Source organism: Neopsephotus bourkii, unplaced genomic scaffold (assembly GCF_033783945.1).
Source record: "Neopsephotus bourkii isolate Nb327-2 ecotype Australia unplaced genomic scaffold, CSIRO-AGI_Nbou_v1 NB_196, whole genome shotgun sequence".
Classification (NCBI taxonomy): Eukaryota; Metazoa; Chordata; class Aves; order Psittaciformes; family Psittacidae; genus Neopsephotus; species Neopsephotus bourkii.
Window position 1 is genome coordinate 16,807,246 of NW_026900709.1, and position 17,244 is coordinate 16,824,489.

Sequence of the window (17,244 nt, forward strand, 5' to 3'; positions counted from 1 at the left end):
CTGGAGCATAATATTCCCTTTCAAGCAGGGATTTGCTGCATTCAGAACACATATAGGGTGCTACAGACACTGTTGTACACTGAATGAAGCCACGTTTGACTAAGAAAGGTTTTTATTGTTGTTTTACTTTATTTTTAAAGCTGATCTATAGACAAAGCATCCCCACCTATGTGTTCCTTTCAGTGTTATAGTTAATGTACAGGTATTGTTTTGGAAGTATTTGCTTTATCTGTTTTGTTCTATTTATTTACCGTAGGCTAAAGTGAGGTTTATTCTGATATGAATCCATTCAGCAACTGCAGTGTATTTTAGTATTAGCTGATCTGGTCTCTCATGTGACACTCCTTGCTGGATCTGATTGTTTGTTATGTTCACTCTTGTCTTTGGGTCACCTGGTGAGAAATCTGCTCTCTGCTGAAAGTTTTGTGTTCAGCCAGGTTCTCTTTTCCTTTCACAATTTCACCTTACAATGAGTTCATGTACTCAGAGCCACTTATATGTTATGAAATCCATGCCTGGTTTTACCACATGATTCTGGCTCTTAGGAATAAAGAGCATTCCATGAAGGGCAGTGATAAGATGCTAAGATGTGAAAAATTAATCTAGAATAAACACAGAAGATACGCAGCATTGTTTCTGCATAGCAGAGGAGTTCTGACAGTACCATAGTAATGCAAGGCTTACAACAGCAGGATCTCTAGGAATGCTCTTTTTACAGCTGGACTGGACTTGGGCAAAGAAGAAGCACTGTTCTTCAACACCAAATTCTGGATAGTTCAGGATGGAGGAGCGAAGCAGCTCTAAAAGTCAAGGACTTCTCATTGTAGCAGAGATACGGACACATCATTCTGGTGTGTTAGTATCCAAGTCAACATCAGGAAGAGAAGCCCTTTACAGCAGAAGCTGGAGAGTAGTTTGAAAGTACTGCAAAGCGAAGCACTGTGAGTGAACTTGGTAGTATGGGGTATATTATGTTAAGCTTTTGTGGATGAAGATTTCAGCAATTCATTCCAGACAAGCCTCTCACTGCCTGTTCTTACTGTACCTCCCCTAAGGCACACACAGATAAGTTCTTTCAACACTCAAAATAGCACTTGTGGCAGAGACTTCAAGCTACTTCGTTCTCCATTCTTTGTCAATGCTCATGATGGCATTTTATCGCCCTCACATTTGCAAGTATGTTCGTTATACTAGCAGATGTACGAAGGGAGTAAAATAAACAGTGGTTCATTTTGATCCATGTACTTAGTTTTCGAAGTACCCTTTTCTTTCAGCATCATGGAGGTTGTCAAAATCAGGCTTCAGAGATGTTTTAAAAGTTTTATTTAAAACTAAAACAGCTATTTGCAATAAATCTGTCGATGTGATTATTTGCACTGGCTTTGTCTGCGTTGCTGAACAATATGGTATTTTAAAAGTACAAGGTGATGCTTTGCTTCAAGTCTTCCACTTCAAAAGTATCCAAGACAAATGTATAGTCCTGTATTTTGACATTCACACTGCCTGGCAGTAGGTCTTCTTAGAGCAGCTGAGTAAGCGGGGCTTACCCTTTCATTTCTGCACAGAGCATATGTAATGGACAGTGGTAAGCATAATCCTGTTAAGTGGCAGTACTGTGTATCTTCCTAGCTTGACTTTTGAATAAGTTTCTTCATCTGTTATACAATTATACATTTGTATTGATGTTCTGTACTATAATTATAGCTTGTACACAGATGTACTGAATATAGCCCTTTTAATCACATAACCAATGCACTCTGGCAATTTCTCACCTGCCTCATACCATCTCTTCCTTAATTAATACCTTAGTTGACGTTGGTACAAGTATCTGTGGAAGAGGGATGCAAAGCTGAAAACGTCTTCCCATCTCCAAAGATAATTCAGACTGAAAAGAGAATATATTAATAGAACTCAAAGAAGACCAAACAGAAACAAGAAAAGCCTACCACCAACGAAAACCACATACACCCCCTACCCTCCACCCCAAAGAAGGAACTCTGTTGCTGCTGGGAGTTTATTTGGTGGCATTTTGGGGAGAAAAATAACCTCCTTAATAAGGAATACGTAGTTGCTTGTCACCAGCCAGACTAGCAGTTATATCTGAAGATTAGCACTTAATGTAAAAGAAAGCATATTTTTTAAATAATTGCTTCAAAGGACAGAGATTGAGCAATTGCTGTTCATTGTTGAAATGATTCTGCCAGCCATAAGAGATGTGCTCTACCTGGGGTTGCAGGTCTCACTAAGCGCATGGTAAGGCTTTGGAGCAGAAGATTAGCATTAGCAGGATGCCTAAGACAACTAGATGTGCATGAACTTTAAGAGGAATGATGATCTTTATGTGAGACCTAACATCATAGACATCTTTGGAATATAAGTTTTCTCTTGCTTGTTATATTCCTTTTTGTAAGCAGTCAATACATGTTAGTTTGCACCATGACTGATGTCACTTATTTCCGGTAGGTCTTAGCTGCAGTTGCACCCAACAAATGAGCAGTCAAAGACAAAAGCCTGTTTTAACAGCAGTATTGGGACTGCAGAATTCAGGAGGTAGGAAGTAGATTTTCATGATGGTCATCATTTGAAGGAAGCACTTAGGAGGAATTGCAGGGAGTAATTTCTCCTGGTATCAGACCACAGGGCAGGAGCAAGGAGGGGATGTATCCCTCTGCCCAGGCGCTAAACTGCATTTCTGTGCTTCATGGTGTGAGTATTCACATTATGGGAGGAGTATTCACAGGGAAAATCGTAGGAGAAATCCTGGCGATAGCTGCTATTGTTATACTGGTTCTCTGAATTGTTCCTAGACTCACACTGCTGAAACTTCTTGGCAGTCTTCCATGGCAGCTAGCTCTTTGCAGACGACATGCAATCTAGGACAGTGAATTAAATCATTACTGGTTTTGCACACAGGAAGATGATCCATAAAATGGCTGCAAAGAACAGACATGCAGACATTTATTTAGGGGCTGGTGTATTTCACTGTCATGGGCCACTCCAGTCCACAGCCAGCCCCTCACTCTTCTCTGTGACCAAACTGTGGGAGGGCTGCAGTTACTTTTTTCACATGGATACCCAGTGCTGTAGCTTTTCACCAGCACCACCACTTTCTACACTTTCAAGAGCTGAAACAGTAGCAAGACAAGATCATTGTTCAGGGATTTTTGCTGCAAAAGGTTGTGTAGCTCTTCAGTTTAACAGTTTGCTGAAGCTGTTAGGATATAGAGAATGGCTGCTATCAAATGTAATGCTGGGTGCAAGTGACTTGGGACACAAGAATTCAGTGGATCTTAAAGAGCACTGTTCCTGAACAGTTTGCCTTTTTCATGTAAGTTTTCTCTGCACTCAGGAAAATTCTGGAGAAGGCTTGCGAAATTTTGACTCAGAGATGATAGAGCTTTCTGAATGGAATAATGTATTTAAAAAATAAGTGACACTAATAAGGAAGTACCTGTTCCAATAACTAGACACAATTTCTATTGCCTTATTACAGCTTCCAGCATAGCAGATTTAGGTGTGCACTGATTTTCATTGATGTTTGTGCTTGGTTTTGTGTTGTTTTGTTTGTTTGGGTTTTTGTTTTTTGTTGTTTTTTTTTTTTTTTTAGGCTACAGCTGTATAGCTCTAATTTATATCAGTGTAGATGCACATAATTTCAGATGCAGTAAGGAAGCAAACATCTGCTGTCCCAGGTTTACCCCTTTGAAACTATTTGAAGCCATACAGTAACTCATTGAACAAACAGAAGGTGCTTGAAACTGGTCACAGAGAGTGATGATTATACCGAAACATGTATTTAAATGTTCTTTAGGGGGAAAGTACTTTGTAAATAGGCTTCATCCTTGACTAACTATCACTTTGCAAGTGAACACTTGAGTAATCTAAGCTTAACTTTACTTATTAAGCTTCTTAAATATTTTGAAGAACTTTAAGACTAATACAACTATTGCACAAATCAAGTTAGTTGTCTTTTGAAATAATAGTTTCTTGAAATTATATTAATTCTGTTGAAGTTATATTTAGCAGGTGAACTGGTAAAAATTAATTCTTCCCCAAATTTCACTTTCTTATGTTGATAACATTTCTTAGAATTTTCAGTTCATTCTGGGTTCTTGCACGGTGAAGAAGAACCTCTTAGTACATAGTGCCTAAGTATACCTGTTAATGTAATATTAAGCTACATTATATTCTAATTGAGAGCATCACTGAGGAAACAGACTTGGTAGTGTTGATGGTGAGAAGCACTACATGGCTCTGCAGTGCTCATTTGCAGCCCAGAAAGCCAGCCATATCCTAGGACACATCAAAAGGAGTGTGACCAGCAGGTCGAGGGAGGTGATTTTTTTCCCCCTCTACTCCATGCTGATGAGGCCCCACCTGAAATATTGTGTGCAGCTCTGGAGCCCCGAACATAAGAAGGATGTGGACGTGTTGGAGCAAGTCCAAAGGAGGCCACAAAGATGCTTCAAGGACTGGAGCACCTCTTCGGTGAAGACAGGCTGAGAGTTGGGCTTGTTCAGCCTGGAGAAGGCTCAGGGGAGACCTCATAGCAGCTTCCAGTACCTAAAGGGAGCCTACACAGAAGCTGAAGAGGGACATTTTAAAGGGGCATGCAGGAATAGTTTAAGGGGGGGAATGGCTTTGAACTGAAAAAAGGGTAGATTCAGATTAGATATTAGGAAGAAGTTCTTCACTGTGACAGTGGTGAGGCACTGGAACAGGTTGCTCAGAGGAGCTGTGCCTGCCCCATCACTGGCAGTGTTCAAGGCCAGGTTGGATGGGGCTTTGAGCAACCTGTTCTAGTGGAAGGTGTCCCTGCCCGTGGCAGGGAAGTTGGAAGTAGGTTTTTAAGGTCCCTTCTGACCCAAACCATTCTGTGATTCTATGAAAACAAATTCATGTTGCATCATTTCTCCCTTGTATACTCCCAGCATTGTATCAAATGTAGTTCACAGGAAAAATAGGAGGCTGTAGTAAGGAACTTGGGAAACCATTGCTCCATTTCCAATTACGCTGCTGATTCTGGCTAAGGGAGTTGCTTTTTTAAAAAAGAACCTAGCATTTGACTTTGAAGGATAATTGCACATTTTCACAAGCAGTGACAAATTCTACTCTAAATTTGCTCAAACCCCTAATGCTGATGAACTTTGCAGGGCACTTTGGAAACAGCAATTATCTTCCTATTGCTGTCCACCTGTTTCCCAAGCTTTATTGCTATCTGGTTGTACACCTTTGGGCTGTGTAGCAGGTTGTCACCTGGGTTTGCCAGTTATGGAGAAGCTGAGGAACAGGCAATGAGAAAAAGGAAATTGCAACCTTCCTGAGGGATGTTTTGATTTTGGTTGAGATGTTTTGCATCTCAGTTTTCCATTTAAAAATGCAGAAAATAGTTTACCACCTTTGCTGATCAGGTTTCATAAACCTGTCCTTGCTTGTCATCTTCAAGATAGGAGTATTTAATCTTTTTTGTTTGTCAGTGGGGGCGGAAGAGAGAGCTAATTTTTTTACATTGGTTTATTTGTATATATACTAAGTCCAAGTTTATGTCTAAAATGCTGTTTTTTGTATGTACCAGGGTTTTAACCGTATTGATTTCTTTTTTTTGGTATAAAGCACTTTCTCTAGCTTGTTCTGTGGTTCTGCTGTGCCACTGAGAAGACAGAGAGAATAGAACAAGATCATGTTTGAAATTGTTTCTCTTGTCACTTCCATCTATGTATGATTTTTCATTACAGAATTATATGGTCTATATATTATTTCATTTTGTTCGAAGTAAAGTGTAATAGGATATAAAATAATGGAATTGGGTATCTGTTGTAGTAGGACATTCTTTTCTCATTTTCCTTACATATGTGTAATACATTTTAGGTATGGGAAAATTGTATCCACGAAGGCTATTTTGGATAAGACAACAAACAAGTGCAAAGGTATGTATATTTGCCTTTATATTACATTCACCTGAAAGTCCTAATTGATTCTGTAAAATATACTAATGTATTTTAAGTGTTTTTAACCTTTCTTTTTCGGGGGGGAAGTGGTGCTGCTGTGTGGGTCTTCCCCCTCTCCCCCTTTTTTCTTTTTTCTTCTTCCCATTTTTATTCCTGAACTAGTCTTATTCAATACATTCGTTTCCAGTGGAGCTGGCAGACAGCCTGTGTCAGTGCTGCAGCCAAGGCAGAGTGGAGCTGACATGCACAGGGCTGGCTGGCAGTTTGCCTCTATTTTAAAAACAAAAATGGAGTTAAAAGCAGCTTTTCCCCCTTTTGCCTGGAGAAACCAGGGAATCTTGCAGAAGACCATTCAACTGTACTAAGCATCTGAAAAAATTACATATTGTGGAAATCAGCTCCATTGACTAGAGTAGTTTAAAGCAGCACTTAATTACATGTTCTAATACTCTTAATTGTGTTTTGTTATATGCTTTTGAATGTATTGGGAGCAAAGCGAGGGTTCATTTTCACTACAGTAATTGCACCTGGAAAAAAATCAGAACTCCTTTAGATAAGCTGGATGCATCAGTTCAATTATTTTCATCACTCACTGCAATTGTAGTGAGATCATATCCCAGCAATGTGCATGGTGGGAGAAGGTGTGGTAATACCCAATTTCAGACTTTCTTTTTTTACAATTAAGAGGATAATTTCTGGGCAAAGTGAAGAATTAAGTCAGCTGATTTAGCAATGTTAATAAGCATGAAGCTCGTGAAGGAGCATAAAGGTGACAGGCAGAGGCAGGAGAGGAGAGTTCATCGTTAATACAGAGCTTTTGTGCAGAACGTGGAAGCAGCGGCATAGCTTCTCAGCTCCGCTCCTCACCCTAAGCAATTAAAGGGATTTTGGCAGTTCAGAAACTGAAATTTCTATAGTTTTTTTCCCCCTAGTTTGTATGTGGATGTCATCTGCGTATACTGTGACTAGGAAAGAGGAGATGCCCCTTTCAATTATTTTAATTCATTAATACCTATGGCAGCACTTAACTGATTTAATCTGACCAGTCCCACCTTTCCTGAAGGCTTCAGTAGTTCTGTCAGTGGTACAGAAATTCTCACATTAAGAGATTTAAGATGACTTTTCCGATACAGATTTTAAGCCTCACTGGTGAAAAGCAGTAACTAAGATTCTGCTGAAACAATATTCAGCAAGGTAAGGCTGTAAGGAAGCTTACTGCATGTCATTAAAATTACATAAGTAGCCAGAATGCAAATATCTAACTGGAATTTACCCAAAAGATTTGACAGCATCTCTGTCTCTTGCCAAGAAAACATACCATGGAATTTGAACTAACTGGAACACAAGCAATGGAGTTTATATAACATCTAGAAGATGGCAAAGCCAGCTTCGATGGCATGCTTGGTATCAGTATGTAACTTCATCTGTATTTCACCCTGCAGTGTGGTGGTGTTGATAACCTGGGCTGTCATTGGTATGGAAAGCTAGTTTTGGGTATGGAAAGTTAGTTTGCCTTGGCAGCACAAAACTTGATATGAGCTAATTCACTCTGTTTCATGTCAAGATTTAACAGTCCACAACACCACGTGTTACACAGAACAATATGCTGCTTTCTTCAGCTTCTTGGCAGGTTAAATAAGCTAGCACTGATGTACAAGGCTGCTCGAATTGTTTTTCCCAAATTAAGGACTTCAAAGCTGGTTCAGTTGTATCTCTACACAACCTTTTTGTCTTCAGTATAGATATATCATTGTAAGAGAATGCTATTACCTTCTGAAGAAAGAATTCAATTTTCTACTCCCCTAGAGTTGTGGGGGTTTTTATTGTTGGGTTTTTTTTTTTTGTTTTCTAACCCAACTTAGACATTGGAGAGGGATTTATTTAATATTTGAGGCAGTTCACTGGTGGGAAAGAAGGGACTTGAAAAATACAGAATGATGTTCGCAGTAACATTATGGGGAAGTGGCTTCCAAACTCTTCCTGCCTTTTGATCAGACTTGAGCATCCAATTCCCAAGTAGCATTAAAAATTGCAGCCTGTAAGGTCAGTGCCTGTAAATGCCAAAGTGTATGGCTGTTCAGATGTCCTGGATTCCATTAGCTGTATGTTGTTGTTTAGAATGAGAAAAGAAGTTATTGCAACTGTATGGAAGTATACAATTAACTTTGGGTTTACTTTAACATTTAAAGGCTGCATTATAGGGCATAGAAAATGCTTTTAGGACAACTTTTTGCATTCCGGTTTCAGTAACAACAATGGAAAACCTCATCTGCTTTCACTGAAGCTGGGTTTTCTCTTCTTAAATTTAACTTTATGTATATACAGTGAAGTAATTCACCAAAAATTGGGTTATGATAGAGTAGATAAGCATATTTTAAACTAAATTCTTCTCTCAGCCTTGTGTAAATTACACATAATTTGGAGGATTGTCACTTATTTTCAGACTGGACTAAGATTTAGTTTAGAAAAGTTAACAGATTATGTTTCACTCTGATCTCTATGAAATAAACTGATGTCACATTTGCTCTTGGATGATACACACCAGGTAACTTGAAGCAAAACACCACCAAATTGTTAGCAATTAGGACAAAATCCTGATAATGATTGGGCATGGAAATTGATTTGTTCCAGTGGGGTAGCTCCCCACCAGTTCAAGGTTGAAGGACTTCAGTAGATGATTGGGTTTTTTTCTTGGGGACTACATGAAGAGCTTTGGAGTTCAAATTGACCCTCTTCCCCAACAGGAAAATTGTTTTAAATAACTATGCTAGTAGCGTATGAACTCATTATAAGTTGTTTGCTGTCTTGTTAATGAGCATGCTTTATATTTCAGGTTATGGTTTTGTTGACTTTGACAGCCCAGCAGCTGCTCAGAAGGCAGTGTCTGCTTTAAAGGCTAGTGGAGTCCAAGCACAGATGGCAAAGGTGGGTTAAAATACTACTTTTCCATTGACTTCATCAAAAGAAAGATTAGCAATAAATTTTAAGAACTACCGTTCTTACTGCAGGCTTAATGGTTTAAATAAATGTTAATTCCTGAAGCAAGTCAATACCTCAAATAGTTTACAGCACAAGGGTATGAAAGGTTTTATATGCTGCCTGCTTGTTGGTACTGAGGTTTACCAGCCTCTTGATTTGGGGATGAATTTTTAAGCACAGCATGGCAAAATTTAACCTTGTGACTTTGTATTCAGCCTTTCTAGTATATTTTCCCTTCATGAGTAAAATCTAAATCTGGCTGTTCATGATAGGTTTCTTGAAATTCTTATCCAGCTCTTTGACAACCTATTTCTGCATCAGGGCAAACCTAAGCATTATTAACAATAAAGTAATATGATCTTTCTTCTTTTTCTCTCATTTTTACTGACCCCTGCCTCTGAATCAGTTTATTAACCAAAACCTGATCTTCAGAGCAATGTTTTCCCTGCCTAAGTTTCTCAACTCCATAAAATCAGGGAGATGATATATTAGTAATGATTTTGTTATGTGTTCTTGTTAGGTGACATGGCCCGGTTCCAATAGAATGCCATAAACACTGCTACAAATCTATTAAATAAAGAAAATATTGCCAACATAATCTGTTCATGTAATTCGTGGTACCTCTTAAAGCAATTTTTCTTTTACTTTGAAAAATATATTCTAATCAGAAAAAATAATAGTCCAGTAATTAACTAGTAATCTCGGACACTTTTTAATAAAGTAGTCTGCTGCAGATCTAGCAAATCTTTTATAGTCAGCTATTAGGCACAGATTTTTTTCAGATGAGAGATTTTTCCACAGCTTCTCAGCTGAGGAGAACAGTTAAGCTAACAACATAAAATGTCTTTGGATGAATTCCAGGGCAACAAAATGGAAACCATATGTTTCATACTTAATGCATGTTTCATTACAGCCATGACACAAACATATATGCTTACTGGAAAACATTTGGTGTGGTGTTTTTTTCTTTTTCTCTATTTTCCTTCTTTTTAGAAGGTTTTATGCAGGGTTAATAAAGACCTTTTAATCTTTAGTTTTTAGGTGATCACTTTAAAATACACACGGGATTTTTCAAAGGCTCTGTCAGCTTATGGATAAGATATCTAGGTAGGAGTGTAGAAAAGAGAATGTGAAGTCATGTAAGTTCATTTTGATAATGAACTTTGAGGTCTGATTTAATTGTCTTCAATAGATAGAGAAGCTCTAATAATTTGCCATAGTAATCTGATTAATAGTTTTTTATTTTTTCCCATAGTATATTTTTCTGACTCATTTCCTCTGACAGTTGCAATATTCATAGAATTATAGAATGGCTTCAGTTGGAAAGGACCTTAAGATCAACTAGTTCCAGCACCCCTGCCATGGGGCAGGGACACCTCCCACCAGACCATGTCACCCAAGGCTTTGTCCTATCTGGCCTTGAGCACTGCCAGGGGTGAAGCATTTACCGCTTCTTTGAGCAACCCATTTCAGTGCCTCCTCACCCTCATAGTGAAGAGCTTCTTCCTTATATCTAGCCTGAACTTCCCCTGTTTAAGTTTGAACCTGTTATCCCATGTCCTATCACTACAGTCCCTAATGAAGAGTCCCTCTTCAGCATCTTTGCAGGCCCCCTTCAGATGCTGGAAGGCTGCTTATGAGGTCTCCACGCAGCCTTCTCTTCTCCAGGCTGAAGAGCCCCAACTTTCTCAGCCTGTCTTCGTAGGGAGGTGTTCCAGCCTCCTGATCATCCTCATGGCCCTCCTCTGGACTTGTTCCAACAGTTCCATGTCCTTTTTATGTTGAGGACACCAGAACTGCACACAATACTCCAAATGAGGTCTCACGAGAGCAGAGTAGAGGGGCAGGATCACCTCCTTTGACCTGCTGGTCACACTCCTTTTGATGCAGCCCAGGATACGGTTGGCTTTCTGGGCAGCAAGCGCACACTGAATCCGGCTCATGTTAAGTTTCTCATCAACCAACACCCCCAAGTCCTTCTCCGCAGGGCTGCTTTAGCCTGTAGCTGTGCCTGGGAGTGCCCTGACCCAGGTGTAGGACCTTGCAAAGTGAACTTCATGAGGTTGGCATTGGCCACCACTCAAGCTTGTCAAGATTTCTCTGGATGGCATCCCTTTCCTCCAGTGCATCAGTCAAACCATGCGGCTTGGTGTTATCAGCAAACTTGCTGAGGGCACACTCAATCCCACTGTCCATGTTGCTGACAAGGATGCTGAACAGGCTCAATCCCAACAACGACCCCTGAGGGACACCACTTGTTTCCAGTCTTCAGTTGGACATTGAGCTGTTGACCACAGATCTTTGTGTGCGACCATCCAGCCAGTTCTTTATCCACCAAGTGGTCCATCTATCAAATTGATGTCTCCAGTTTAGAGACAAGAATGTCATGCAGGACAGTGTTGAACGCTGTTGTGGTGGTTTAAGCCCAGCCGGCAACCCAGAACCACACAGCAATTTGTTCACTCCCCCCCATTTACTTCCCCTGCTCCTGGAGGGATGAGGAGGAGAATCGAAAGAATGTAACTCCCATGGGTTGTGATAAGAACAGCCCAGTAACTAAGGTATAACACAAACCACTACTGCTACCACCAGTAATAATAATGATAGGGGAAATAACAAGGGAAGAGAATACAACTGCTCACCGCCCACTGACTGATAGCCAGACCTCAGCAGTGATTTAGCCCTTCTGGGTAACTGCCCCCAGTTTATATACTGGGCATGACGTGCTGTGGTATGGAATACCTCTTTGGTCAGTTTGGGTCAGGTGTCCTGTCTCTGCTTCCTCCCGTCTTCTCTTCCTCCCTGGCAGAACATGAGTGACCTGGTGACCTTTGGGAAATCTGTAACTATAAAGTTTGCATTTCAGTGAAACTTGTTGTTCTGCTCCTAAACATTGGAAGTGTGTTTGAGTTAATAAAAAGAACAACCCCAAACTAACCCAATGAACAGAACCACAACAAATGGTCACAACACAAGTGACTAAGAGCTATTTTTATTTTTTTTTTGCCTTTTGTCTATTTTGAGCCATTGGATTTTATTTTTATTTTTTTTTCTCCTGGGCAGTGCTGCTCTGCTTTTGTGTGAAAAATCCGATCTTCGCTTGGATGCTCCAAGCTGGGAAGTGTCAGTCACTTACAGTTGTTTTGGCAAGATTAGCAAATTAGACTTTTCACATGCAAGACACTACACAAACACAAGTTAACTTCTATATTTAATAATCTATCCTTTTACGTGTTGTCACGTGCCATGAGTGCTCTTCTCGCAGTGAAACTGCTCAGGCTTAAGCCTGAGTATCACAGAGAAGTACTGGAAGGACAGTATCTCAGATGCCTGGCTGACAGATTTCATTACTGACCGCTATGACTGCTTCAGTTTCAAAGAGAAATAAATGCCTGTTGGCAGGATTTGTCTGTGGGAAGGCGTTGTTGTTCTGCTGTGCCCAGGGTGTCAGCCAACAGCATGGCTCCTCAGTATTCTTGCCCTCCTCCCAGACATGGTGGTAGTCCCTGACCTGCAACAACTGAGGGGGAAGGAAAATGTTATTGCTGAAGTCTTGTCCTGACTCTGGCTGCGTAAAGCCCTTTTTGCAGTGTCTTTCTGTAGCTATAGGTTAGTCAGTTAAAAATGACATCAGCAAGTTCATTTATAAATCCTAGTTTAGTAGCAGTGGTTCAGATTACAACTGTTCAAATCTTTGTTATTTCATTTGTAGAGATAACTTCAAATATTTTACTGTGTGAGCTTTTCCTATCCATGGTGTAAGATCATGCTGTACTTGGCAGCCTGGTTCCAAGTTGATCTGACTCCAGAAAAATCTAGTCTCAGCCATTATGTTTCTGCTATTGCTGAGCAGCCAGGAGGGTCTGGGGCCCGAGATGTACCTTCAGGCCAAATCCTGCTAAATCTGTTCCAGGGGGGTCACTGCTGGTGACACCTCAGGAGATGTCATGACGATGGTGTCAGTGAAAGAACAGTGTCAGATAACTGCTACTGCTCAGGAGACATTATGTCTTCAGTTATTCTCCTTTTTCTGGATCTGAATTGGGAGTGCTTGACTAAGATGAAACAACTTGAACTGTTTTGATCTGTGCTGTATAACAGTATCTTCCTGTACCCACTGAAAGGGAAATGCCTGCAAAGATTCCTGTTGGTCAGATATAATGCTGCGGAGAGCTTACATAAGGTGATACTGCATTGCCAGGGCATGGGAGTAGCTTTTGGATGGAAATTTAAAATAGAAATACGGGGCTGTTGCCTTTCTTCTCCCTTCCAGTTAACTGTTACCAGTGTTCAGGCTTGTCAGAGTGTATAAGCAGCAGCAGGAAGGGATCAGGAGGTGATGTGAGCTGTATTGGTAAACAGCTTGCTTCAGTACCTAGTACAAAACCAATAGCCTGTATGTTACTACAGACATGAGGTACGGAAAGAGCAGATACATGTCCTTCAAGACTGTTGTAATTTCTAAACTAGTTAGTAACTAGTGAGTGTCTAATTTTTATTTTCATTCATTTTAGTTTCTTGAAATTTCTTTAATTAAGTTCTTTGATTATAAACCAATAGTAATGGGTTAAAAAGCTCTTATTTTGCAGAGTTGTGCATCCTTAGATAAGCTTAATTAGTATTGAAAAGCTCTGCCCATTTTCTTTAGTAAAAAAGTTGTTGCAGTTGGAAGATAGATGCGCAGAAAAAGATCTATTGTATATTGGCGTTTTGAATGAAGAGTTAAAAAAACCTGAGGATCCGTAAAGGAGTGTTTTGAAGATAGTGGGGTCTAAATGGTGTAGACATCTGAGGCATCATTTAAATTCATACAGATTTTTGACCTTGAGCTTAACATGAGACATTTAGTTTTCAGATGTAGTTCTGCCTCATTAAATGGTATTCAGCTGAGCTCAACTGTAGTTTCTTAAGTAACTGTTTCAGGTGATTCGAAAAGTGGCCCTTAAAGATGAAAGGTTGAATATCATTCTTGTTCTTCTGAATGCAAACTAATGGGTAAATATAAAAAGTAAAATGAATTACTGAATAAGAATAGTTAATAAAAAACATAGTTCTTCTAATATTTCAATCTAGCAGACTGAAGCCAAGAGGAGGATGATTGTGTTTGCAGCCCAGATAAAGTCAAATGGAGAATATGTATGTTGTACTGACAGCAATGTAGAGATATGCAAGCCAGTTAGAATACCAGCCTGGCTGTGGCAGCTCAGAGTTCAAGTGCTAAATTTCCTTCCTGGTGTGTCAGTGACATTTGTATAGCCATGTTGTCTAGTTCATGATAGGTTAACAGATTTCTGAGATAAATAGTGAAAGGCTTGTACTAGAACTGTTCTACGTATGGAGTTACCATATTTTCAAAGAGCTTGTAATCACAAGGATTAACGTACGTTCCTGTGTTCTCACAGCTGTATCTCAGCCATGTCCTTAAAATTGGTATAGCGTCCTCCCTTTAAAATGCTTTAACCACCCAAGTCAGCACAACTGATAAAGACTCATTGAGCCTGATCCTCCAGACTAAGTTGTTGAAGACATTACCCTCCTTCATGTCTTCTCTGTTGTCTCTCAATGAGATTTTTAGTTCATCTCTATGTAAAACTTTAAGATTGTCAGAATCATTTGTAACTTAAGTGATATTCGTTCTTTTCCAATTTGTGTTTTTCTATTTTATTTTTTTTTCTCTACAGAAGCACAAACTTGCCTTTAGTAAATGTGTGCTACTTATAATAAAACCCATGACAGTAGTCTATGGACATGGAAGATTTCTGTGGTCGATGAAACTCATTAATTTGCGCCAAGGAATGCTGTTCCGTGTACTAATGTGTGTTTTGAGGAAAAGACTCATTGTTTATGCATTCAAAGATTTTCCCACAACCACCCATTTTTAGGACCTGGGGCTTCAGATTTATAATGTTACAATTTCCTCCTCCTTAAGGTCTTTATTTCCACTAACACAGTTAAGTATGCTTCTGCTTGTATTGTATCAGTTCCCACAGTAACAAATCACTAATTTTCTAATTTAACAAATCACAGATATTCACAGTAACAAAACACTATTTTCAGGTATTTTAGGTTTGTGCAAAAAAATTAGAGCCATTTTCAGAGCTGTTTCATATTCAAATTGTGTCAGAAGAATGGCTGCAATAACAGTGCATGGTGTGTTGTACCATGGTTACTGACCCTTCTGCCATTCTTAAGAAACAATTTCTGTTGTGGAGAGTAGTCCCTTGGCCCTGAAAGCAACAGATCAAACTCTGAAACTCATTACGTGAGGGTGGTTTTCAGTTTGTGATAAATATTAGCCCACTGCCTGAGTTTCTGTTCATCCTCCAGAACCCAGAGATGACATGAATTTGTAATCTTTATATTTTTTACTATTGCTTACAAAGGCAGAACTGTGAAGCACTCTCCATGGGCTGGTAGCTTGATCTTTCTTTCCAGTGAAGTTCAATGCAGGAGCATTCTTTTTATATTCTATAATTACTTTAGATAAGCATATGCTTTTGCCAAGCATATTTGGAAAAGATGAATGCCTCAATATAAAGTGTGAGTTGCACAGCAGGTTTGGGGGATTTTGGGGAGGGAAGGGCTGCTTACCCACTTGTCCTCATCTCTGTAACAGAAATCAAGGCTTTTCCACAGCTATTAAACATAATGCTTCAAAGGCAGTCTTCCTTTATGCCACTGATGAAGAACATGGTTTTCAGTTAGCAAAAATGAGATATAGCTAACTTTCATGACTTTAATAATGTATTGTGTTTTGTACTTGTCTTCACTGTGGCAACCTTCTAGGTACCAGTTTTCATTCCTGCAGAGTAAAATAAGAAAATAAGTTCAGGTTACCATGGTAGCTAGTGCACTTAAACTAACTAGTGAAGGTAGGCATATTGCAATTGTTTTATTCTGCTGCTGGGCTTCTGAATGCCAAAGAACACGATAGGCAAACAGGAGAGAACACAAACAGATTTTTTAGCAGTTGTCTTATAAGAAAAGTTTTTTTTTCCACCTAGTTTATAATGCTTTCTGTAGGTAGCAGAATTAAAACCTACAGTAATAGAATTTTAACAAAACAATCAATTTTCCTCCTTTTATTTGTAAAAGTTCTTAAAAGTCATTATAAAATAAATGGAAAGTAATCCAAATTTTGATTACCTGGAGGATAAATGACCATTTCAGGAGTTGCATGTGTATTAAAAAAGGCAGGTAACAACCACTTCTCTTGAGTACAAAGCTCCAACCCACAGTCTTAGTTGCTAAGCAGTGCTGTGGCTTGTTCAGATGAGGGTCCAGTGCCCTGTTACGAAGCATGGTGGCATCGTTGGGTTTTCTGTGGAAAACACAGGTGTCAGTGATCAATGTGTAGAACTCCCAGGGAGCACCTTGGTGCCCTTCGAGCAATGGGAAAACAAGAATACCAAGGATTAAAAAGGGAATGTATGACCGCAGTGATAGTCTGATTGCAAATCTGAACATGGTGCTTATTGTAGTTAAAAATTCCTTTTCATACAGTTCTTATCCCTCTTTGGAATACAGATGTGCCTACGAAAATAAACTAAAATGTTTAGTTTATTCATCATATGGAGTGTTTATGCCGTTCTGGAGAACAAGTGAAGATTGGTAGTGATTTTTCCCTTGAATTGTGTTGTTAACAGTCTGTGGTCAGGCAGTATTAAAACTGTGGCTAAAACAGACATATTTCAGGGAGACACAGGCCAATTGTAATTTTTAAAGTAGTTTCTATAGGAAGGCAGACAAGCATTTAATGCCTATCAGCCAGGATCTTCCATGCTGTGAGCGGTGCCTCGTCACATGTTTCTGAATGGCTGTGTGTTCACTCTGACCTTACACAGAGCAAGAGAAAACAGATGTCGTATCGTCTTGCCAAGTTTCTTGCTTGCAGTTTAGGAACGGTTCCACACGCACAGGGAGGTTTTCGTTAATTTCTTTCAGATGATGGTAGAGCATTTTGCATTATTTAAGACTCCCGATAACCTCTTTCTACAGAAATGAATATTAGCACTTGATTATTCCTATCCCTTTTATGAGAAGTACTGTGTCTTGTTGTCAGCTTATTAAGTTAGTGTTGTAAGTGCTTTTTAGAAAGGAGTGCATTAATCTGCAAGAGCACTGTTCTGCATCTTCATATTATTACGTTCTGCTAGAATTCTGGAGGCACAGCTAAAGGTGATGGAAACTTGATGAATTGCTAAAACCAAGGCTTCCTGGCTTCCTCACTAAAATGGATGTTTACAGTAGCCCACAAATTCCCTGACATTGCCCATATTCTGCAAATATTGAGCATTTTCAGCAACTTTCAGGAACT

At 39.5% G+C, this 17,244-nt stretch overlaps 1 protein-coding gene across 7 annotated transcripts in view; it reads left to right on the forward strand.

Annotated features, from left to right (window-relative positions):
* Positions 1–17,244, forward strand: part of RBMS1 (RNA binding motif single stranded interacting protein 1) — a 151,884-nt gene that overhangs the window by 101,439 nt on the left and 33,201 nt on the right. For all 7 annotated transcript variants that reach the window (XM_061344171.1, XM_061344169.1, XM_061344173.1 and 4 more), the window contains exons 3-4: positions 5,869–5,927; positions 8,782–8,873. In XM_061344171.1, coding sequence (XP_061200155.1) covers positions 5,869–5,927; positions 8,782–8,873 — 151 coding nt within the window. The remainder of the gene's footprint in view (positions 1–5,868; positions 5,928–8,781; positions 8,874–17,244) is intronic.